The 24,195-nt window shown below is 51.2% G+C and overlaps 1 protein-coding gene across 2 annotated transcripts in view; it reads right to left on the bottom strand.

Annotated features, from left to right (window-relative positions):
• The window catches only part of SLC39A11 (solute carrier family 39 member 11), a 559,067-nt gene that overhangs the window by 64,337 nt on the left and 470,535 nt on the right, over positions 1 to 24,195 (bottom strand). For both annotated transcript variants that reach the window (XM_035026142.1, XM_035026145.1), the window contains exon 8: positions 3,238 to 3,305. In XM_035026142.1, the coding sequence (XP_034882033.1) occupies positions 3,238 to 3,305 (68 nt within the window). The remainder of the gene's footprint in view (positions 1 to 3,237; positions 3,306 to 24,195) is intronic.

The raw sequence follows: 24,195 nt of genomic DNA, 5'->3' as shown, positions 1-24,195 counted from the left end.
GAAGTCCCCCGAGACAGGCGCGAGGCGTGTGCCCTTACGGGCTTAAGTTTTCGGTGCACTTAGGATCACAGGACATTAGCTAACAACCACCAAGACCAGGTCCTCATGGAAGCATTATGAGAAAGAGACATTGTGTTAGGCGTGAGCTCAGGAGCACGCTGAGCCGGCCCCACCTGGATGGTCACGGCGACCACAGGACAGGAAGGACAAACGGCGAATGAGGACATGACATTCCTGCAACTGTCAGCGGAGGAGGAAGATGAGGCGAAGGCAAGGGAAACAGGGAGAGCCTCCCCCTGCCCCCAAGAGAGCTGTGCGGGGACCACGAGGGACAGCCTCGAGCTGCAGCTCCGAGGGCAGCCTGCTCCCCCCACTGCCCTCCCCACAACTAGAACGGGACAACGAGGGCCTCTGGTCTCCCTCCTCCCATAATTTCCCCGCATTCCCTTCTGTTTCCCCTTTCCCTTCTCTTCCTTGCTGCTGACCCCGCAGCGGGCCCATCTGACACCTGGTAGCTCTGCAGGCAGGGAGAGCGGAGACGGACCCTCATGGGAAGCCACCACCCCGGTGCAAGAGGCCATCCTAAATTAGGCAATCACAGCTGTTGAGAATCAGCCCCTGAGGAACAGGCCTGGAAGCTTCTCTGCTCATCCCCACTGTAAATGCCATTCCGTGTCACATGCATGGGATCGGGCCGGACAGGAACAAGCACCTCAATGCCCCTTCCGTGCGTGCCATCGCCCCTCCACTGCTCTGCCCCTCTCGGTCTCCATACCAGCCCCTAGGAGGTGCGACCACAGCACGCTTGTCTCAGGATCCTGCTGTGGCTCCCAGGTCCCTCAGTGGGAAAGCCTGACGCCCCCCCGCCCCGCCCCCCAGGCTCTCCCTGACCTGGGCCTCATTCCAACCCCACCAGTGCTCCTGTCCTCAGCCTGAATGTCACCGTTCCCACTGCAGAACACTCTTCCCCAACGTGTTCACGGGCTGGCTCCTTCAAGCCTGTGCTCGGGGTCACCTCCTCAGTGAGGTGCCTGCCCTGTTCAACACTGCAACCTGCCCTCCCGTCCTGCCCTGCGCACTTGGCCTGCCTTTCCTGCCCCCAGGTCTGCTCTTTTGCACAACACTATCACCTTATGTGTGAGATAATTAACACATTTACTATTCTGCTGTTCATCATCTACCCTCCGCCACACTAAAAGGCCAGTCCCACGACAGCAGGATGGTGTTGTTGCCTAGAACAGTCTTGGCACACAGTGGGCCTCCCATAGCGCTCTGTTAGGCCATTCCCAAGGGTGCAAGGGGCCCTGGATCTTAGGGCATGACCTGCTATTCAGGCTGAGGTCACCTGCGGAGGGAAGGCAGAGGGCGGGCTAAGGCGGAGGATGTTGTGTTCACAAAGGCAGTGCCCACAATCGGCCTGGAAATTCCCCTGGAGTCACTCAGTCACACCCCCGCCCCAACTCACACACAGCCTGCCAGTTACCCAAGCACACACAGCCGCTAAGGAACCCCTTCACCAACCGACTCCTCCCCAGGCCCGCCCTCCCACCTGAGACCCACACCATCATCTGAGCGACTCGTCTCTGCAGAAAACATGCAGGAAGAGAGGGACGGGGTAGAAGAAACACCCAAGTAACAGAAAACCCCAGTCCGCCCCCAGCGCTGTCAAGGCTCCAGGGGGGAGGAGAACGGAAGCTGATGTTCCAGCTGAAGGAGCATCCAGTGCCCTGGGTGGGCCTCTGTGCTTGTGGGGTTTTGAGGAGGTGAGCATATAGATGGCAACATGGCAGCGACCCAGGGGTGAGCACAGAGGCAGGTGTGGAAATACTCCAGGTTTGGGGGGAGGATACAAAGCAGGTCAGTTTGGCTGTGAGGATCCAAATTTGGGGAGGAAGTGGTAGCAATTAAGATTAAGTATCCGGTGAGAATCGGTTGCCGGGATAACCAGTAGAGAACTATGATAAGGTTGCTTTTCGGTTTTGTTTTGCCTTTTTTTTTTAAATCAGAAAGTGGCATGATGAATACTGGGTTTAAGAAAGAAGTTTAGAGGGCGCCTGGGTGGCTCAGTCATTGAGCGTCTGCCTTCGGCTCGGGTCATGATCCTGGGGGGTCCTGGAATCGAGCCCCGCATCGGGCTCCCTGCTCGGCGGGGAGTCTGCTTCTCCCTCTCCCACTCCCCCTGCTTGTGGTCCCTCTCTAGCTGTCTCTCTCTCTGTCAAATAAATAAATAAAATCTAAAAAAAAAAAAAAAAAAAGTTTAGAGAAGACACAGGTAGGATTATTTTGGGAAAGAAAGGCTGGAAATCCAAAGGTTGGAGCCCCTCGTGAGGATCCCAGCTTGTGCTACCAAAGTCAAGATCAACAGGGTGGCTGGGAGAAGGGAGGGGAAGGATCAAATCCGAAAACTGCCGGGGAGCAATTGCCAGGATTTAGTGTCCTAGAGGATGGAGGAGTTAACACCACTGGACATCTTCCTTCTGCCTGATCCATGCGGAGTAAGATACATAAGGAAGGGAAGAGATAGGGCATCTGTCATGGTCTAGACTTTTACTGGTATTCATTGTATTATCTCATGTAACTCACGACCTCCCCTGAGGACAAGGTATCAGCATCACCATCTTCTAGGTGAGGAAACAGAGGCTTAATAATCCACCCAAGATCCTATCCAGAGCTAACGAAGAAAAAACAAAAAACAAAAACCCCGCTGACATTAACTCTGTCCTTAACCCATCCCAGGCACTATGCCGGGCACTTCACCCTGAATCCTCTCATCTCATGCCACGACATGGCCGGGATGGCTCTTTCATTGTCCCCATTTTACAGATGGGAAAACCGAGGGCTAGGGAAGTGAAGGTCAGCAGCCTAGAGAAGGAGGCAGTGATAGAAGGCAACCCCGGGTGAGGAAGCGTTCCTCTGCTTCCTCATCTGTAGGTTGGGTATGACATGCTCACCCGCTGGTGAGGTGAGAACGAGTTTACCCAGGTAGACGCTGTGAGAACCCAGCCACCTGGAATTCACTGCAATGACTGTTAGTATTTATTAACCTGTGTCTCTGGACCTTCTCCGACAGCTAACTGCAAGGCTCCTGCCTGCCAATCAGCCCTCTGGGCTCGCATGTGGGTGCAGCTGCAGTAGGGATGTCTGGGAAAAGGAGGTTTGCTGCAGAAGGAATAAAAACCCCAGAGCGACACGAGCAGCAGGGGCGTGACTCCTCTCTGATTACCGCCCGCCACTCACCTTCTTTCTTATCCTTCTTTCTTGGCTCGGAGCACCTCCCCAGGTCAGCCTCACACCTCTGATTCCACCTAGAAAAAGAAGGGAGAGTTAGACCCAGAAAGAACATAGTAAAACTCATCTTCAAACTTAAAATACAGAGGGAGCAGTCTCTGAATGCCAGCCAACCTCCCAAGGACATAGGAGTTTAATAATTGTTTAGTCTTTTTTTTTTTTTTAAAGATTTTATTTATTTATTTGAGAGAGAGAGAATGAGATACAGAGAGCATGAGAAGGAGGAAGGTCAGAGAGAGAAGCAGACTCCCCGCCGAGCAGGGAGCCCGATGCGGGACTCGATCCAGGGACTCCAGGATCATGACCTCAGCCGAAGGCAGTCGCTTAACCGACTGAGCCACCCAGGCGCCCCAATAATTGTTTAGTCTTTAATATAGAATAAAACTGCATTCATTCTGAATCAAGGCAAAAATCCATTTCCTCTGTTCGTCACAGACATGGCAAACGGGAAGGATACTTTCAAAGAAATACAGGTGATCATCCTAATACCCAGACCTACAAGAAAATGAAATGAATATTACATTGGATAGCAATCTTTTTCCAAGCTAAAACAAATTTACAGTGGACCTTTACCAAAAATAATAATAATAATAATAATCTATTGCCACAGTCCTGAGTTGTACTGTTTTGGGGGGCCCTTTTACATGACACTTTTCTGAATTTTTTTATGTTCTGACCTCATGGCACATCTGAACTCATGACATGGGATAGCACATAAGGAACATCTAGCTCTGTGCCCGGTCCCTATCTTTATTAGCTCTACTTTCATTTACTCCTTTCTAAGTTTCTGGAGTGCAAGGCCATTGCGTGTCATCCCTATAATTCCTAAGCAAACGTGCAAGGTTACCAGCAGAGTTGCTGCTGCTGCTAAAATAGATATTTAATCTTTAAATCCGACCCCTGTCCAACCTGATTCAGACACCAGGAAGAGTAGTATTTCAAAAGGTGTTAAAGATAATAGCCCCATTCTAAGCTTCCCCATCATTAGGCTCAAAGAAATCACTCTAGACCCCTAGGCTGGCAAATGAAAACAGAGAAGAAAGAAAAAAGGGGAAAAATAATACCATCAGATTTGAAACAGAAAACTTGTAACCTTCACTCACAAGGGAGAGGATTGTTTGGGTGGTGTTTTGTTCTTTCGCTGGATGCACACATACATACATCATCTTGGGGCTTGGATCACTCCCGTGGTTTCTAGAGTTACAGAGGACAGGGTCCAGGCTGGTACTCTGTGGCCAACCCCAGCAACCAATGCCTACCACCAGGGCAGCATCCCCTGTGCCCCAGAACCACCCCCCCCCAACCTGCGGACACACGTCTGCTGGGACAGCTTCTTCCACCATGCCCACCAACTTATCCCAAGACCAACCTCAAATGCAACGTGGGGCTCTTGACTACAGGGCAAGGAACTCAAGCATTTTAGCTCCGATGCACCATGCAACACCCAAGACCTAACTAGATGCCTTGCCCATGCTAGAAAACTCATCAAAAAGAAGCAAGCAAAACCACAACATACCCTCCAACTCCAAGTCAGGCAGCAGAATGGATTCTTGCTCCTGTTACTGCTTTATGTAACGCCACCCCCACGCCCAACCCACGTTCAGTTTGTTAGGTGGGGAGCATCCCATAACCTCCTTCAAGCTAAAGCCTAGAGGAATGGAAATGATTCCAGGTTACCCTTCCAGGGGAGATAGGAAATTTAATACAAGTCAATCTAAGCTCAGCCGGCCCCAAGACATTTCAATCCAACCAATGTAGGAGCAGACCTTGGGGAGTGGGGAAGTGGGAAACTTAAACCCTACGGTAGGGGGGACAAGATTTGGAGGGGAGAAAGGGTTCTCATAGTCCAGGTTCCCAGACTTGGCTACCTGCTGAAACCACTGTCCCCTCCCCCCAGGCAGCTGGAAAATCATCCTAAAGCCCGGGTCCCACTCCCAGTGGTTTCTGATTGGCATCAACTCAGGTCTGAGCATTGGGTTAAAAAAAAAAAAAAAAAAATTAAGCTACCCAGGTAAGTCTAATATGCATCAAAATGGAAGGATCATCTGGAGATTGTTAAAATTCAAATTCAATGGGTTTGAGGTGGCAGCCTGAGAACCTGCATTTCTAATAAGCTCCTGGGTAAACCCAACACTGGTGGTCCACAGAACACACTCTGGGTAGCCAGGGCTTAGCAGGGATACCCCCAAACACCCGCCTTATGTCCCCTTCCCCAGAAACCTCAGGCAAACGGACGCCACCCCACCCTTCCTACCCTCCCCACCGCCTGTCCAGTAGGCCCTGAGACCCGCCCAGCTGACTTCCGGAGTGCCAGATGGGGAGAGACATCACTCACATCCCAAGAGACAGCTGCCCCCCTCCCCCTTAATCCAGTTCTCGGCAATCCAACCCCCAGCCTGAAACAGACTCTAAGATAAACACGGCGATCAACAGAACGGTTTGTTTCTGCCCTGTTCCTTAAAATGAGCGGGGCTCTTCCCCTTTGTTTTTTGTGTCCATGGGCCCATCCAGGGCAGGCAGGCTGCAGGGCCTCCGGGAAGCCAGGGGGGACCGTGGAGGCAGCCTCCCCCTGTCCACGGCACACTGGCTCAGCATCCGCCACACAGAGCCTTACACACCCACCCCGCTGCCTTTCTGTCCTCAGGGTGGACCACGGCAGGACCCGGAGTGGATGGCACTCCCTCGGAACAGGCCAATGGCAGCAGGCCATGCCTGGCACCAGACCTCTGAGGGAGGCCAGAGCTTGCCACGGGCTGCCCACAGCCGGCCCCCAACGGTCCCTCCTTTCCATCTGTACCCCCCACCCCAACTAGTTCCTTCCGGGTACCTCCAGGGATGCTTTGAGCCGAACACCACCTAGTGGTTCTTGGCCCAACCACCTCCAGCCAAGATGGAAGGGGGCTGGTCCTCCAGGATCCCTCCGACTGAGGAACAAAAGGCCCAGCAGGTGCGGCCACAAGAAGACACTGGCCTGGAACGCGTCCAGTCCCACCCCAGCCCACCACCTCTCCAGAAAGCGCACGGCCTAGGCTGTCAGTCATGCAGACAACGGAAGGCCACGCACTGCCGCAGAGGGAGGGTAGGCCAGGGGAGGGCAGGCCACACAGGCGAGCTCAGACACGGGCTTTTAACACTCTATAAGTGAGCGGCCCCTCTTTGGCCAAAAGAAGGGTTGCAGGTTGGGAGAACTCTTGGACCTTCTGAACGGGTCCGACGTCAGAGGGGAGTGACTTCCACAGAGCAGGTCAAGTAGCTGGCAGGAAGCCAAACCACTGGGTCCCATTTCGAGGCACGTACCTAAGGCTGATGCCCACTGAGCGCAGAAGGCAGTGCCCAGGACCCCATCCGCGGAAGTGTTCTAATTTCTTATAAAATTAGAAGGAATAAAACGAATATAATATGAATGCCTATATAACAACAAATCTATCCTTACACCACTGCAATCATAAAATGTCATTTTTAACTTTTTTTTTTTTTTAAATGTTGGAAGGGGCTCATGAAGACAAAAGTGCCTAAGGTCACGAGCATCTAATCCAGCTCGGAGTCTGACTTCCTTCTAACCTCCAAACTCGCCACCCTTTACGCGGACCCTTTGTTGAAGGCCCTTGGCAATCCTCAACACCACTGCTCTTTCCCGGAGCCCCCCGCCCCAGCCCTAAGTGCCTCCCAGCGACGCTCCCCTGACTCCGTCCCCAGCTCGTCTGTTGCATGCAGGTGCGCCGGGCCTGCTTGGGACCAGGCAGACACCCCAGCTCCCACCCCCGTCGTGTGGAAGCGGCTCAGCCTGGCAGGTAAACCCAGCACCTCCGAAGTCCAAACACACGCTCAGCCCCCTGCAGCGTAAACACCGAGCATACATCACACCCAGGCCTATAAAAGATAATTACACAATCTGATCTGGCAAATGAGGCCCATGGAACCGTCTAATTCGTACAGTGAATTCAAGGGTTGTATCGGCAGGAAAAATTAACCTGGCTCTTTAATGGGATATGCCCCCAGGTCAGGATTAGGGTTTATTTATCTTTTTTAATTTTCTTGCTGAGGAAGGGTGGTAAGACGTTCTCTGCTGCCCACCCTGTTCTCCTCCCCATCCCATCCCGGTCTGGCTTTCAGATGGGTCAGCTGCCCACTGGTCTTACCCACAAACTCACTCACTCCAGCTAAAATCAAACAGAGCCCCAACCAGAAGAGATAGATAGATAGACAGATAGATAGATAGATAGATAGACAGACAGTTACTTTTTCACAAAAGAAAAGTTGGGACATTCCAAACTCACATCAAGGGCTTTATTAATTGGCACTAATTCAGTACAAGTAAACAAAAGGACTGACATGCCCAGATGGCAATTCACCTCCTAATTATTCTGGCCCAACTGTGAAATGCGTACTTGGAGAACACTCATATATGCATATTTCCCTAAATACACCGTCTCTCTCTCTCTCTCCCCCTCCCTCCATCTCCCTCCCACCTCCCCTCCAAGGAGTCTCTCGAGACGAGATGCCTCTTAATAGGAGTCGGTGCCCATCTCCTTAGCTCATAAACAGCTAGAACACCAAAGAACTGTTACTGGAATGTTAGGACAAGTAGACACTGAGTGAGGATTATCCTTCATCTCACCAAAATGAGTACTGTGGCAAGGCAGCTGGCTTTTCCCTCTCTTTCCTAGTGTACCTTCCTGGGGCTTTCCCCTGGGGAAAAAAAAATTTCCCTACCTACCTGGACTCCTAAGTCAGCACCGCCACTGACGGATGAAGCTCCGGTCAATCCAGGGGGATTTAGCGCTCACACCTTCATGGCTACTGCAAAGCGAGGTCTGTCTAAGGAATGAGGCGGTGATGCGGAAGTACACAGGCCGAGGAGCACTCCGTGCAGCGTGATCTACCCATGAAATCATCTCTATGTGCCTCTCTAGGAGACTGACCTGGCTCTCCTGAGCCTACACGTGGAGCCTATGGTACTTTTGCTCTTTAATCAAAGTGGCATGGGAATGTATCGTATATGGGGCAACCTCACCTCAAAAATATACGTATGGGTGAGCGTGTGTGTATGGGCGAGTACGTGGCTATGCACGTATGAGTGTGGTCCAGGACAGTGACTTTATGGGAAAGCCAACCGGTTCTAAACAACAGTCTTTGACTTGAAACAACGGAAATCTTGTTTCCTTGCTCCTAATCCATACGGATCCCAGGTGACCCAGTTGAATGAGGACGAGAGGGGCGCTGGAATGTGCCAACTTATTGTCAGCTGGATTATAATCTTTGTAAAGAGTTCTAGCCAAATCTCAGCTTCTGATTCCAAAAAGGTTGAGGCAAGTATACACTTTCTGGAAGGAGATAAACATCCATCCCATGCCGACTATATTAAGGAGTCTTGGAGGAGGGACCAAAGCGGCAAAGGAAAGTGTCCCTCTTCCTGAACAGGGAATACATTGACAAGGACTTCATTCTGCAAAACTGCCCCCATTCCAGGCATGGGCAATGAGCACAGACGACAGACAAGGGGATGTCGAGGATCCAGCAGAAATGCTGCAAATGGATGACACAGAGTCTTGGTAAATAAGCAAAATGATGTCACACACTTATGGGTCCTAGAGTCAGAGAGTCTAAGACTAAAATCCTAGCTTGGCCACCAACTAGCTGCGTCAGCCTGGATCCCCTCCTGGGTATCCACTTTCCCACCTGAACAATGGGAGCCGCAGTAGTGACCATTCTTTGTCACTAGTAAGCCTTCCACAACTGTTAGCCATGACCATTCCTGTTACTTCCAATTGAGGATGGAAAATGGGATTATGCTGGTCTGTATTTCACACATTGGGTATTGGTACTAAACTAAGCCACGCGTTCAACTGCGTAGCATGTTTCCTAGTCAGCGGTAAGGAACTGCTAAGTGTTAACTGCTAGCAACGTAAAAATAAATAGATTACAGAATTGCATAGTTTACAAAAACGAACTTGGAAGGAGAAGGCAAAAGGTTAACCACTGTCATTTCTGGGTAGCGAGTGTATGGGCAATGTGTTTTATTTCGATGTGTCTAAAGTGAATAGGCATTGTTTGGTGAAGGGTAAAAAGAAAAAAAAAAGCCTTGGTATTTAAAAAGGTAATACAAATCAAATGGACATCCATCGTCTTAAATCAGAAATAAAACTATACATGCAATCTTAAAAAAGAACAGTCAGAATAGAAGTTGCAGGATTGCTTGTGAAATCAGGAATAGATATGGCAAGCTTGTCCCCCAGTTGCAGCTCGAGGTGAGATCCGGCAGGGGTGCACCTGGGACCTCCTGTGTGATCCACAGACCAGGGGTGAGTCGCACGCCAGGTGGCAAGTGTGGGTGATTTCGGAGGCAGCCATAGACTTCACTGACTGGAGAGTAGCACTTCCCACTGAAGGATGCAGTCCATGCTGGCTTGGACTGTAAACTTGACCAAGAATCCTAACCCAGCTGACACGCTGCAGGCCAGAGGGTTAACAGACCTGCTCCGTGGCATTTTCCAAATACCTGTGCCCTCACACCCAGAGGGCTCTGATGACATCAACAGCTTTGGTGCAGGACCTGCGGTTCTGTGCACTTCCCGGAGCCTGTTACATAACCCCTGGCTGGAAACAGAGGCCAAGCTCCATGGAGACAGCCGAGGCCACGCCAGAAATAAGGGGCCTGCTGCTCTGTGACAGCGTGGGACAGCGAGAGTGGATTTGAGCCTGAGAACCAGGATCCTCATGGGCTTTAGTTTGGGTGTCCAGGCTCAGGGAGCTCCCCCTCTCCTCTTCCTCCTGGGTCCAGTATTAGGGGGACCCCAAGGCTCCAACCTCAGCCCGGCTGAATGTCCATCCTCTCCCCTGGTCCTTGAAGATTCCCCAAATCCCTGCCCCTGTCCTTTCTCCTAAGCCCCAGGGTGCAACCTGCCTGCAGGGCAGGCTGACCACCGATTTCCAAAGAAAAATTCTCCACATCCAGTGGTAACTCCTTCTTTCCCCCTCAACCAGGCTCCCCTCAGCACCTTCCCATTTCAGTGATTTTAACTTACTCTCTCAATATCCCCCCAAATCACATGAATCACTACCTCCGGTCAGTTCTGCTAATGTGGTTCATGATCCATCTTCTCTTACGTCCCCACAACCATGACCACAGCTGAGGCTCTTGTTAACCTCTGGTCCAAAATGTCCACATAATAAAAATGTCATTTGCTGAGTACTTACTGTGTCCCAGCCCTTTACATGCTCTCCCTTACTTAATTCCCTCACCTTGTGCCGCGTCTCACCCTGTTATCTATCCCTCCACACACTAGCTCTACTTCTGGGCTGAAAAGCTTCACACTCTTTGGTGCCTCGGGGCCTTTGCACTTACTGTTTCCTAAGCCGGGAACACTTTAACTTCCAGAGCCTTGGCTCAGACTGCACTTTCTGAGAGGCCATCCATGATGACCCTAAGACATGGGCCACCCAAGCAGTACGAGCCACCCTACTCTTCACAGCACTTGACCGCATCTGAAATGATCGCATGTGTTTATTTAATTTTAGTTTGTGTCTTTGCGTGCAGAGAACGTATCTGGTTCTCCACTGTATGATCAGCATCCATTGTAGAATGCAACCCTCTTTCGGTCAAACAAACGAGTGAATATTAGTATCCCTATGTGGAAGATGAGGTCATTGACCTACAGAAAGATTTAAAACTAGCTCAAGGTCACAAGGCTAGTAAATAGTTGAGTCCACATTTGTACCAAGCTCCTCTGGCTCCAGGGGTAAAACTGGCAATGCCCTTGCTATTCTGCCTTCTGCTGCCGCTGTAAACCCCCACCCCCCCTTTCAGCTTGCCTGTGCCAGCCCCTTCTGTATTGCTCCCCCAGGTTATCCTTCTGAAATATCGGTTACGTCTAACTCTGCTCAACAGTCGTCAGCAGCTCCCTACTGCCTTCTATGCACAGACCAAACCCGCCTGCCTGAAATCAGAGGCCTTCGGTGCTCTGTCCCTCTTCTCCCCAGACTTGTTTGCAGGACTTCTCCATTGTTATCTAATCTTCGCTCCCCACACCTGCAAGGCCTCCCTCCCTCTGCCCCTCCCTAACACCTTCCCTCTAGGCCCGGCCCAGGTACCGCCTCCTACGAGAAGCCACTTCACTTTCCAGCCCTCGGTGGTGGCTGGCCCTTGAGCTGCAGTGTTACTGCTCGTACCCCCCGCCCCCATGGGCACCAAACATGAGGACAGATGGGAGAGGTTACCTATCTTCTCTCCCCCGCAAGGAGATCTTAAATTCCTTTAGGGTGGGCATATGCCTCCTGTGTGTGGCTCCCCAGAGCCCCGTAGAGCATACAACACCTTCATGAGAGGAACCGTGGTGCCATGGGTTACCCCCCGGCCCGCGGTACTCCACAGAGGTGGGTGGCTGGCCGCGACAAGGGCAAAGCTCTCTCCTGACTGCCGAGCCAGAGCGGCTGGCCTTGCTGCTCTGGGAGGCCCTCGGGCTCCTCAAGTCTCTCCCAACAGCCCCCCTCCCCCTGGAGCAGTAGTGTCACTCTGACCTCTCTCCTGGGTCTTCCCTGAGCAGGGTCTCTACCAGGAGCCTAAAGACAGGCCAACCTACTGTGCAGAAGGAAGGGAGGAAGGGAGGAAGGGAGGAAGGGAGGGAGGGAGGGAGAAAGGGAGAAAGGGAGGAAGGGAGGGAGGGAGGGAGGGAGGAAGGAAGGAAGGAAGGAAGGAAGGAAGGAAGGAAGGAAGGAAGGGAAAGAAAGAAGAAGAAAGAAAGAAAGAAAGAAAGAAAGAAAGAAAGAAAGAAAGAAAGAAAGAAAGAAAGAAAGAAAGTTAGTTTACGAGCCCATCAGGTTTTCTTTTGAAAAACCCCATCTTTGCGCCTGGGGACCCTGCCCACGGTGTCAGTAACCCCCCCCCCCCGAGCCAGAGCATCACGGTGGAGCGGCCCTGGGCAGGGATCGGGATGCGTCCCTGGTGGAGCGCCTGCTGACGGCCGACCCGCGGAGGTGTGTGGCCCCGCGCCCTCGCCCTCCCGCCAAGCCTTGGCCTCCGTTTGCGTCGGTTTCACCGTGTTTAATGGAAAATAAAAGGCTCAACTCAGAAACACTTTTCCAGTGATATTTTAAGGGAAAATGAGATCACAGAAAATCAGGGAGGTAAGTTTAAATGGTATAACCCCAAGCCACTTTTTTTTTCCCCAACGAATCCCCCGAGAGGCTTGTTCACCAGGTTTGGGGGTGCGGGTACCTATCTGGGGAGACCTGACCCTAGAGGCCGCCCTGGGCAGCAGCAACTCTCATGGTGCCGTGAAAAGTCATGATGCTACCTGAACCCACGCCCTCACTGCAAACAGCCTCCTCTCCGCTGAGGCGCAAACGGACCCTGAGGTCCCTTAGGTTTACAAAAGCTGCCGACGGCCCCCTTAGCAGCCAGGTCAACACTCGGCCTCTGCCAGAGATACCAAATGTTTCCTAAACCCACCCCAAGCCCAGCTCACTGTGCTATGAATAGTTATTAACGTTAACTCGGGGCATTAATTAAAAACCGTTCAGCCAGGCAAATTCTCATACTTTTAAAAAGTCATTTGGGTAATCGCCTTTCCATGCCACAAACTTTCCAAACGACTGACAGGTTGACATTTCATAATGTTGTTTATTTTAATCAAGAAGAGGGACGGAGCCAGTGTGGTTCCCCAGTTCATTTTTCAGGTGCCTTGATTTATTGATTGGCAAATCCCCACTTAATAGCTGTACAGCAAGGCTGGGGGAGAAAGAGGCTCCCGCCTCCCTGGGTTGGTGTCTGGGCTGGTGAAGAGGGAAGTGCCCCCAGGGCATTGCCACAGCTTCTTCCATCCTCCTCCCCTTTCCCAACACCCAGCAACCAGCTTCCCCTGGGCCACACTGCGGGACCTCCCAAACTCTGCTCCAGGCTGCGCACCACCCCATCCGTGCCCCCTCTCTACCAGAGAAGGGCTTCTTCCTGCACAAATATCCAATGGGGGGGGCTCCTATTTCAGCAAACTTAGGAGTAGGGGGCAGTGGGGACTAGGCTCTTAAACTCTCAAACTTCTTTCTTAAGGCAGCAGAACCCAGACCCAGGCTGGCCTGCATGAGTTTGAACCCCACCCCCACCATTTACTCTAAGTCTTGGGTTTCTCTGTACCTTAGTTTCCTCATCTGTCAGCAATTTGTGTAAAAAGTGTAATACCTGCCTATACAGTTGTTTGGAAGGTTAAATTAATATTAGTAAAGCAGGACACCAGGGTGGCTCATTCGGTTAAGTGTCCAACTCTGGATTTTGGCTCAGGTCATGATCTCAGGGTCGTGGGATCGAGCCCCACATCAGGCTCCACGCTCGGGGGGAGGGTCTGCTTGAGAGTCTCCCTCTCCCTCTGTCCCTCCCCTGCTTGAGTTCTCTCTCTTTGTCTCCCTCTAAAATAAATAAATCTTTAAAAAAATATATTGGTAAAGCACTTACAACAGCATCTGGGGCATAACAAATGCTCTATGTTTAAAAGCCCTCCCGCCTCACCCCCCCACACACACACAGGAATAAGGACCCCGGCATTTAAGCGAAAACAGAGTTGAATTTGCCCTGGTTGACAGGGGCACTGAGGACCGGGCCTTGCTCATTCCCCCCAGTCTCCTGTTTCTGGGGTGGGGTGAGGGGACACCAAGGCCCCTCCAAGGCCCAGCCAGCCAGCCGGGTCCCAGGCACAACTTGGGACAGCCGCTGCTCATTCTGGGGACTGAAGGCCCTGAACTTTCCATCTGACACCGTAAGCCTGCCCACGCCACAAAGTCTTTTATGGAAAGACAAATAAGCTTTCCCGGGAGGCTGCACGGAGCGCGGCGGGCCCCCTCTCCAGGCGCCCCCGTGTCCAGGGGCAGGCAGACGACACATGGCTAGCCAGGGGGAGAGGCATGAGGCTGGTGCAGGGGTGCACGCTCACCACCCAGCCCCCTTCCTCAGCCCCACACCGTGACCTGCCTGCATGATGGAGGCCGGCAGCAGCCACCACCCCGAAGGGAAGGAGGGGTTTTCTTAAGGAAAAACCACCACAAGGCCTCGCAGCAAACTTAGAGCAACAAAATACAATACAGGCAGGCACAGACCTTATTTAAAATCACTGCACACCCACTAGCGCATCTCAGTGTTAATGGAGCGCCGACTGCATGCCAGGTCTTCCTACAGGCACCAGAGATATGAAGCAGAGAAGGCAGGTGCCAGGCGCCCCAGAAAACCTGGTAGAAAAGATGATGCTCCTATTTTGTGATCTGTATTAAGTGTGTGTATAGGGGCACCTGGGTGGCTCAGTCGTTAAGCATCTGCCTTCGGCTCAGGTCATGATCCCAGAGTCCTGGGATCGAGCCCCGCATCAGGTTCCTTGCTCCGCGGGAAGCCTGCTTCTCCCTCTCCCACTCCCCCTGCTTGTGTTCCCTCTCTCGCTGTGTCTCTCTCTACCAAATAAATAAAATCTTTAAAAAAAAAAAAAAGTGTGTGTATAGTATGCGTTATAATATGCATGTCATTCGTATGGACGTCTATACGTATACACACAGCAGCGAGGAGCTGGGGGAGATCCCAGGGTTGGCAGGACGGGGGGCATCTGGGCCGGGGAAAAGGGAAATGGCTACGGGATCATTCGCCAGAAGGTTAGCTTGGTTTAGTGGAGAGGATGATGGAGTGCATTTCTGCACAGGAGTTACAAGTCTGGCACTTTCCTAGCTGTAGAACCTTGGGCACCAGGGTTTTTAATACTTTGTTGAGCATCAGTAAAAAGCGCATAATGCACAGACAACCCCACAAGTGTCAGGCGGGCAGTAGGTGACCAATTAAATGCCAAGGGAGAGGAAGCGAGGAAGCTTGGCAGAGGTGCTGTTCAAATGAGGCCGTCGGGAGGAACTTGGCTGTGCTCAAAGTCAGACGAGCAAGCGAGAGGCCCTCCTGGGAGCCCGGTGGCAGCACAGCCCCGACCCTGCATTTATGCTGTTTTATCATCCCCATCGGCAAAATGTGGGCCATCCTTCCTCCTCCTTCCTGTCTCCCGGGGATGTCTGGGGACACATGAGAACCAAGCTGGGGCAGACAGTGGGGTGAGAGATGTGTGATTTCGGAAGAAAGGCAAGCCATGAGCTGAAAGGATGATTATTTTACTCGTGGAAGCCATGTGTAGGCAATGGCTGTGGTTTCTTCGGGTTTATCAGGAAATCCTGACAGAAGAGAGGTTATTTAACTGAGACCAGGAAGGAATGTGCAGATATTTTACAATATTAAACGGAATTCCTAAAGCCCCATAACATGACACCTCCTTTCCCAAGCCTGGCCGATTTTAAAGCCTTGAGCTGTAACCAGGGGCCGGACAGATCACAAGGCTGTTGAACTTGGCTCCCCGATCCCACGGCAACCAGCCTCCCTCTGGAACCAGGCAGCCCAGGGACCCAGCCTGGCTCCTCACACAGCATGACACCACTGGCTTCTGTTTGGAGTATAATCTTCAGAGGGACTTACTTAAAACTGAGAGTCAGAGGTCATTCCAGGCTTCCAATGAGACCCAGGACCTGTCGGGACTCGGCCGAACCTGCGAGCCCATCAACAGACACGTGTAAACTCTGGAGGAAGGCTGGGGGGTGGGGCAGTGGGCTCTGGAGAGGTGGAGGGTAAACTGGGAGAGGTCCGACCTCCTGCCAAAAGGCTCAGAAACCCCCAAACATGTGGTCAAAGAGTCTACCAGGGAGCAGTGATCCCACATGATGGCATATATACAAAGGATCACAGACTAAACATGCCTTGCATCCAACAGCCCAGAGCCTGATGCAGAAACTCAACAAAATCCAACTCTACAGGGCACACAACACATACAGATACAGGCTGTGGAGACATGCATTACACCAAGATGTGAGCAAGCAAAGTTTTATTAACTTACGGAGATGAAAAGTCAAGTTCATAACTGGGGCGAGATGGGGTATGCCCATTGTCTTAGATGTTTCAGAAAGAACTGGATAGAATAACGTTTGCACAGGTATCGATTCAAGCTTTAGCACCAGTGGTTTCCAGTAATACTTGGTGGACATTCATCTCCTCCTCCCTAGCTGCTCCGCCCAGCTCTCCACGGCTCCCGAAAATTTCTAGCTGGGTCTGTATTATAAGAACTTAGGGGAGCTGTCTTACTATCCTTACTAGGATGGATGCCCCTTGAAGGCATAGTCCATAGGCCAACTCATCTTTTTTGTGCCATTGGATTAACGTAAAACCCTTCAGAATCCCACCTTCGGAAATCCTACATCCCGAAACTTCCTCCATTCAGGATGAGGATGGAGATCACTCTGTTTTGTGTGTAGGAAGATGTAGGGGAGTCCAATTCTGCCACAATCTGATTCCAGACTATTTCCAACGAATAACAGGCAAAATTTAACACTACGTGGTCAAGAGATGGTTGGAGAATCAGAGGTTGTAACTTGTACCATCAAGTGGCTTAGAAGCCTTGTAAGTTCAAGAAGATAATGTCTTCCAACCCTTCTTTGGTCAAGCAATAGCTACTGGTTAGTTTTGAAAACAGACAGCATTTGTAGTCAAGTAAAAGAGGCAGCAGGGAGCAAGGGGGCGGGGTAGAACAGAAGACAAGAGGCAAGAAGGCTTCCCCTACAGCAGGGTTTTCAACCTCAGCACTAGAGACATCTGGAGCTGGATCATTCTTTGTGGCGGAGGGGTTGTCCTGTGCACTACAGGATATGGGATGTTTAGCAGCCTCCCTGACCTTACCCACTAGAGGCCAGAACATCCCCCAGTTGTGAAAATCAAAACTGTCTCCAGACCACCATCCAGTGTCCCCCGAGGGCAGGAGGATGCAAATTCACCCCTGGTTGAGAACCACAGGAGAGAGTCAGGTTGGCCACGAATTAGCAATGGGATCTGAAGGCTGTCAGAGGTCTCTGTTCCTTAAAGTTCTCATCCACGAGATGAGGACACTGGACTCTACCAGTGTTTCCCATCACTAGGGGTGAGGCATCCCCTAGTGGTACCTGAGATAACTGTTGGCCACACTCAGACGTGGCGTTAAATAAGACTGAGTCACACAGAGATGCTTTTCCCTTTTCTGGTCTCTTTCCATACTGATCAAAGCAGGAGAAACATCCCCATTTGGTGCTTTAAGTAATACCTCTGCCACCCCGACTATGAGAAGACAGAGCAAGTCTCAGGCCTAGAGACTTGGGAAAACCACAAAATTTCAATCTTTTATGATTTCACTGCATTTTCCCTTTATGTCCAGTGACCTCCTAATTCCATTATGATAGTGATGCTGATTTTCCTCTTAACGTACGTTTATTTAAGTAAACCATGAACCCACGTAGAAAAATATTAAGAAAATAACAGTATGTGTGCCAAATGGCAAAAATCACAGAAGTCTTAGGAAGCGCTGGAAGGGTTCACGCCGCCCTTCCCCCACCGATTTCTAACTACCCACTGGACATTTTCTTGGGTGCCTCACACGAACCGCAAGACAGGAGGTGAGATTAGTAATTTGGAAATTCTTGAAACCAAGTTCCCTCGCTAGCTCTGTTGTAAAGGTGGGTCATTTGTCATCCGTCACAGGTTGAATTGTGCCCCCCACGGAACAAATTTGTAGATTCGAGTCCTAATCCTCAGTACCTCATGCTGCGGAATGCAATCTTCTTTGGAAAGAAGGTCGTGGCAGAGGTAATCAGCTAAGACGAGGTCACACTGAAGTAAGGTGGGCCCCTAACGCGATAGGACTGGTAGCTTTATAAAAGGGGGAAATCTGAATACAGACACATACCCAGGGAGAAGAGCGTGTGAAGGTGAGGCAGAGACCGGGTGACGCTTCAGTGCACCACGGGGGGCCCAAGATCGCCAGCAAGCCCACAAAGGCCAAAGAGAGAGGCACAGGACAGATCTCCTTCAAACCCCTCAGAAGGAACCAACCTTCCAGCTTCCAAAGCCGTGAGACAATAGCTTTTTGTTGTGTAAGCCACTTTATTGGCTGTCCTTTTTGTTATATTAGCCCTGGCAAACTTATACATCATCACAAATTCATGTGCCACTCTGGTGACTGTCTTAAAGCTCCTTGCAGGGTAGGAAAGACCGACGTACTTTTTTTTTTTTTTTTTAAGATTTTATTTATTTATCTGACAGAGAGAGACACGGCGAGAGAGAGAACACAAGCAGGGGGAGTGGGAGAGGGAGAAGCAGGCTTCTGCCCAGCAGGGAGCCCGATGTGGGGCTCGATCCCAGGACCCTGGGATCATGACCTGAGCTGAAGGCAGACGCCTAACGACTGAGCCACCCAGGCGCCCCAAGACAGACAGACTTGCTGAAGAATATGTGCTCCTTCAGAGATGGTCACGGATGGCAAAGGCGGGCCATAAAAACAAAACAAGCCCCCCCCCCGCCCCCGCCATCAGCATTTATATACATCTTTATATGCCTGCTATTCGTACATCTTCACAAATTGTATAAATTCACTATTTGCTCGTTGTGTATTCTCTGGCTGTCTACAGGGTCGGTCTCCAGCTGTGAAACTTGGGTGCCCAGCTTCTGCCCAGAGGGAGGCCCCAGGGTGGAGGCGAAGCAGGGCCTGGAACACAGGGAGCTAAGCAGAGGTGTTACTACCTAGACCTCAGAGCCTGTAGGATTCACACTGTTCCCCCTTAAAAAATGGCCTGGCCTCCTGTGCAGACATTCATACCATTGGGCCTTTCAACCAGAAGGCTCTGGCTACCTCCAGGGGCTCAGAGCAGCCTCCAAAGTTCCAATACGCAGGCATTTGGGAATTCACGACGAGAGGAAAACCCTCAACGCAGAAGGATGCTCTGGTGAGTGACAAAGCACACAAAGCCTTTTGGGTCCTTCTGCCAGAAGCGCCCACCCAACATGTTCATGTAACGCATGGCCTCTCACTAGCCAACAGTGGAAGGAACTAGAGAGTCACCTTATACTAACACCAAATCAGAACCCAGGACTTTCAGATACTGCCAAGGGGCCGGGAGACTGCAGCTCCATCTTTTTGGTTCAGAAAAATGCCCCATAATCATTCACCTCTGCAATATACAATAACAACAACAACAACAACAACAACAAATACACCGAATTCATGATCCTGCTTCCATTTTTTTTCCATCTAAACTAAATATACCTTCGTCCCACACTTCTGATCACAACCATAGTTTGAGAGATTGATAACGAGGCTTGAATGTAAAATAGCAATCCTCTTTCTCTCCCTTTTCTGGGAGTAGCCAAGCATAAACCAGAGCCAACAGAGGTGTAGGGAGCCAGAAATCACAACTGCCCAGCCACGGCCACGCACCTCGCTCCGCCAGCTCCCATCCTGGAGGTGTGAGCCCCAAGAGTGATTGGGCATCGACGGCGAGTCGAATGCCGTGCTGGGAGCTGGGGCTTCGTCCCTCAGACAGCAGACACTGCCTCTGCCCATGTCGCTTGCTTATATCCCAGGCAGGGACACCGGTCGTGAGCAAGTAAACGCAAGCATCCAATGATAAATCATGAAGCTTCTGGGAAGAAGAACAGAAGAACAACAGGAGGGTGGGAAGCGAGTTATAGCGACAGCAAAGGCCCCTCTCGGGGACTGACATGATACCTAACGAGACTAAGTTAGCCACGTGAGTGAACACAGGGAGCTGCCACCTTTGGCTGTCCCCCAGGCAAAACTGGGGTGGACCCCACTCCCAGGCCACACTGCACAGAGCGGAAATTCTGAAACAGTTAAAGCAAAAAATAACTAGACTTGAGAAAACACAAGACCCATGAGGATACAAGCCAGGGGAACACTTGTTTGAACAAAGTGTAGGCATGACCTCAAGGTAAGGTAAGAAACTCAGAGAGTCCTTGAGAGCAGTACCTCATTCTAGCACCTACCGCTGAACTGAGTTTTAAAGGAACCGAGCAGAACTGTGAGGTTTTACTCCTCCGGTCCCCTGGCCTCTGGGAGGGCATTGATGAGGGCCTCGAGCATGACCACTCAACATTTTATCACTACGCGGGAAGCTTGGTTGAAATGAAGTAAAATAAATAAATAAAATAAAGGCTTCCTGATTCCTTGTCCTCCGTTGGTATAACCCCCAAGGCAAGCCTGGAAAATCCCTCGGCCGCTAGGTCACTGGGGCTCAAAGTTCTCCTCTTCCCGGCCCCACCTGCCAATGGAAAAGTACTAGCATCTCAATGGCTGGGTTTCTTCCAGGGGTCCCTACTGGAGACATGTCTATGCACCCTCCCCTCCCACCCATACCCTACAGGGAAATCCCACCCCACTGGGTTGAGCCCCAACCTCCTTCTCTGGCCTGACTGGTTTCACAGCCTGGAACAACCTTGCCCAAATAACCAAGCAGTCAAGTGTGGCCAGAGGCCAGGAAAAATGCCTTGAAATGCAGTGAGCTCTTCAGATCCGACAGCTCGCAGCTTGGCTGGGACACCGCCCGGTGTGGAAAAGGAACGAACATGAAGATTTGGCGGAGTGGGGGGGGTGGGGGGGGTTGGGGGAGGGGGTAAGGAGCCCTCCACACCCTGCAAGCCGGTGGCCTCCGAGCAGAGGGTCCAGCGCCAGGGGACACAGGGTGATCTCGAAGGGGGCGCTTCCCAAGCGAGCCAAAAGCTGTGGCATGGGAAGGCGGGGGTGGGGGGTGGCCGAGGGTGGACACTAGGACCTCCGTGCCTCTTTGCATGAGATGACACACCTGACCGGCCAGGGCACACCTGGACGCCGGGGCAGGCCAAGCTCTCCAACAGTTGCTCACTGTTCCCTGCGCGGAGAGGCCTGGCAGCCGCCCTCCTCACAGACAGGGGGGCTTTTCTCCTCCTCGGTGGGCCACGCCTTCCCAAGGCACATATTCCCTCCGTCCAAGTGTTTCGTCCAAGCCCCAGGCTCTGACCACAAAAAGTGCCCTTTTCTTTGGCGGGCTCACCTCAGACGTGAGGAGCTGGAGAGCCAAACCGCCTGCTAAAAGGACATCCCCAGCACATTTCTTTCTAGTCGGAGGGTCCATGGCTGGTGGCCACAAACAGCACGTCCTCCCCCCGCCCCGCCCCTGCCCCAAGCCCTCCAGAGGTGCTCCCTTGGTTCCTGCTTTATTTAAGGCCGGAGGGCAGTTGCCTGGAGGAGCTCTTGGCTTCCTGGGGGTGCTCCAGGTTGACCCAGAGCAAGTTGGGCAAATCTCTGGTGGGAGCCAAAGCCGTTGAACACAAGGTCTTCAGGTCCTCGGCTCAGTCAGTCAGTGCTGCGGCATCCAGCCCGACATTTCTGGAAAAAGTGCAAAACATAACGGCAACACCCTCCCCCGTCCCATGAGCCTCCCACCAGAATCCTCCAATGTGCTCCTGGTGGTGGTGGTGGAAGGGGGGGTTCCGCGCTAAGGGTGGGATAGAGGGGCGCTCTTCATGGGAACTTAGTGCATTTCTTCTTGAAAAAAAATTTTTTTTTTTGGTCACACAAAACCCGGTTGTGAAAGGAAAAGAAAATGCCAGCCCTGTTTGACACACATCAGATTTATGACCATTTTTTAAAGCCTCAAGTACGTCACAAGAATTGGCCCACCCACTGCACCGCCCCGATGGTAAACACGGCCGGGTGTCCGTCGCCGCTCTCCCCCTATCGGATCCGTGGTCCTCCACCTCTGAACGGCCCTTGTTTCCCTCCCTCGGTCTCTGGAGGGTTAAAGAGACGCCTGGCTGTATATATATGGGGAGGACAGCATGGAGCGCCCCGGGCTAAACCCCCAAGACAAACACGGCCGGCTCACGCCTGCACCGTCTGCAGACAGGCCGCAGATGCTAATAAACACAGTTGGGGTTTATGGTCTGCCCATCGATTTCTCCATCCATCTCCTACCCGACGAGTCAGGAGATCATTTTTTCCCCCCTTCTCTTAACGTATGAACTCAGTAAACTGTTGTCAGGCTTGGCGATACATTTATGAATTTTGGCCTCCAGATGTGGCTGGGAAGAAAAGTCAACACAGGGCAGGAGTAACCGCGTTTCAGGTTTGTGCCCTGTTGAGGCTGAGTCTGCAAAACCAGGGCCGAGAGAGACTCGTTTGCCCTTTTCAAGGAGACACCGGGAGATAGATAGCTTTCCTAAAGGTAGGGATGCTATTCTGAGCAGGACAGACAGGCCCAGGTCCTCTGGACATTTTAGCGTAAGGACCGGAATGCAGGGATTTGGCCCCTTATCCAGAATCACTCAGAGCCCGGCCCCCCTCCGGCCCCGGGGGGGTGGCCCCAGCAGTGTTCTCCAGTGACTCCAACTAGGTAGGACACCAGCCTGGAGGGAGAAAGTCTTCGGGTCAGAAAGAATTCTAAAAATCCCATCATGAGATCTACTTCGCTGGTATCATTCATCCAGAAACAAGAGATGGGGAGAAGTTCAGAAAAGAGGCAAAGGGGTCAAGTGGAAGCGGACAGGTCTGTCTACTCCAAATAGGAACCCATAGGTTTTATTTAATTTTGTGGGTCAAAAAACTAGTGGGGCTTGGGAGCCTTTGAAATCAGAAGTCCAGCTGACCTATCCCATAGCGAGAAGCAGAGAGAAAATAACATGCACCTCTGAAAAACACGATGTGTTAGAAGTTGGCATATCTTCTGCTATTTCTCTAGAGGGGAAAAAAAAAGAGAGAGAGAGAGCCTGAGCCCTAGGCGTAGCATTTGACTGAAGTAGAATACCGCATGTCTTTTTGGAGTGTATTTGCTTTAGCAAAGTAATAAAACAAAAATTCATAAGGCAAAGGTTTTCTTGGTAACAATTCAGTGGAAATATTTGTGGAGTCGTGACCAACTGCACATACTGAAGATGTTCCCCCTGGAAATGGCTTGGCGAGGTGACAGGCTGGGCATGTGGACCAACAAGGGGTAGTGGTCACCACAATCCACCTTTGTTCAGTTCCAGAGAAGAGGCGGATAATTCATCTCCAAACATCAAGTCACATACCTACATCTGCATGAGAACTGGATCCAGTAAGCCAGCGAGAACTGTTGCTCTGGGGGAGGTCATGAGCGACACGCTTGGGACTTGCATGGTTTGGGTTGTACATATACACATTTTATATCTCATTCTGTTCTTCAAATGGAACTTTGAGACGAACCTGAAAAATTTCTTCCTTGGATGAGAAATCACAGAATCGCCGAATTATGTCCTCCAGAAGATTCACAAGAGGTCAACTATCAATTCTTGCCTCTGTACTCTGATGTCATGGGGGGCCATGAGGCATGCAGCTAGTTGGCTCAGTGTATAGACCTGGGGTGCGCTTTGACATTCTTTTGGAACTCCATGATGAGATATAAAGATGGGCGATTTTTAGATTGTACCTAAAAATCCAGATTTCTGGATGGTCTTGGAAAAATGAGAAGATCCGCAACCCCATACATGTGTTCCTACCCGATAGGATAGGAAGAGTAGCTACCTGAGAAGCAGCTGCCTCTTGAAGGCGAGGCATGTGCTCTCCTGCGTCCTGTAATCTATACTATGTGAAAGCACCAGCCTCATTCATTTTCTTGGGCTACCTTTGTGGTCCCTGTAGGCATTTAAATTTATAAGTCCTGGTCAAAAAGCATCTCCACTAGATACTTCTTATTTGATCTCTTTCATGGCAATGTCAAAGATGGATTCTGATCCACTCAGTCCTCCTACCTACATAGAAATAACATAGCGTGGTTAAAAGGGGATCAAAGATAAGAGAAGATATAACATCAGTGACTGCTCCTCTTAGATTTCCTGGTGCACGCCAGTAGAACTTTTAGTGCTATGATACTTCAAAGTCTTTGACTGTGAAATGATTTGAGCAGGTGTGTCTTAGATCTGTGCGTTATAGATGTTACTTAACAGCAGAATGAAGGGACCCAAGAAAGCATCCAACAGACACAAGTCATCTCTCTCTCCCCCACATTTACTGTCATAGGTGGATCACACTATTAATG

Source organism: Mirounga leonina, unplaced genomic scaffold, assembly GCF_011800145.1.
Source record: "Mirounga leonina isolate KUSES-001 unplaced genomic scaffold, KU_Mleo_1.0 Mir_197, whole genome shotgun sequence".
Taxonomy (NCBI): Eukaryota; Metazoa; Chordata; class Mammalia; order Carnivora; family Phocidae; genus Mirounga; species Mirounga leonina.
This window is presented reverse-complemented; position numbering and strand designations above follow the sequence as displayed.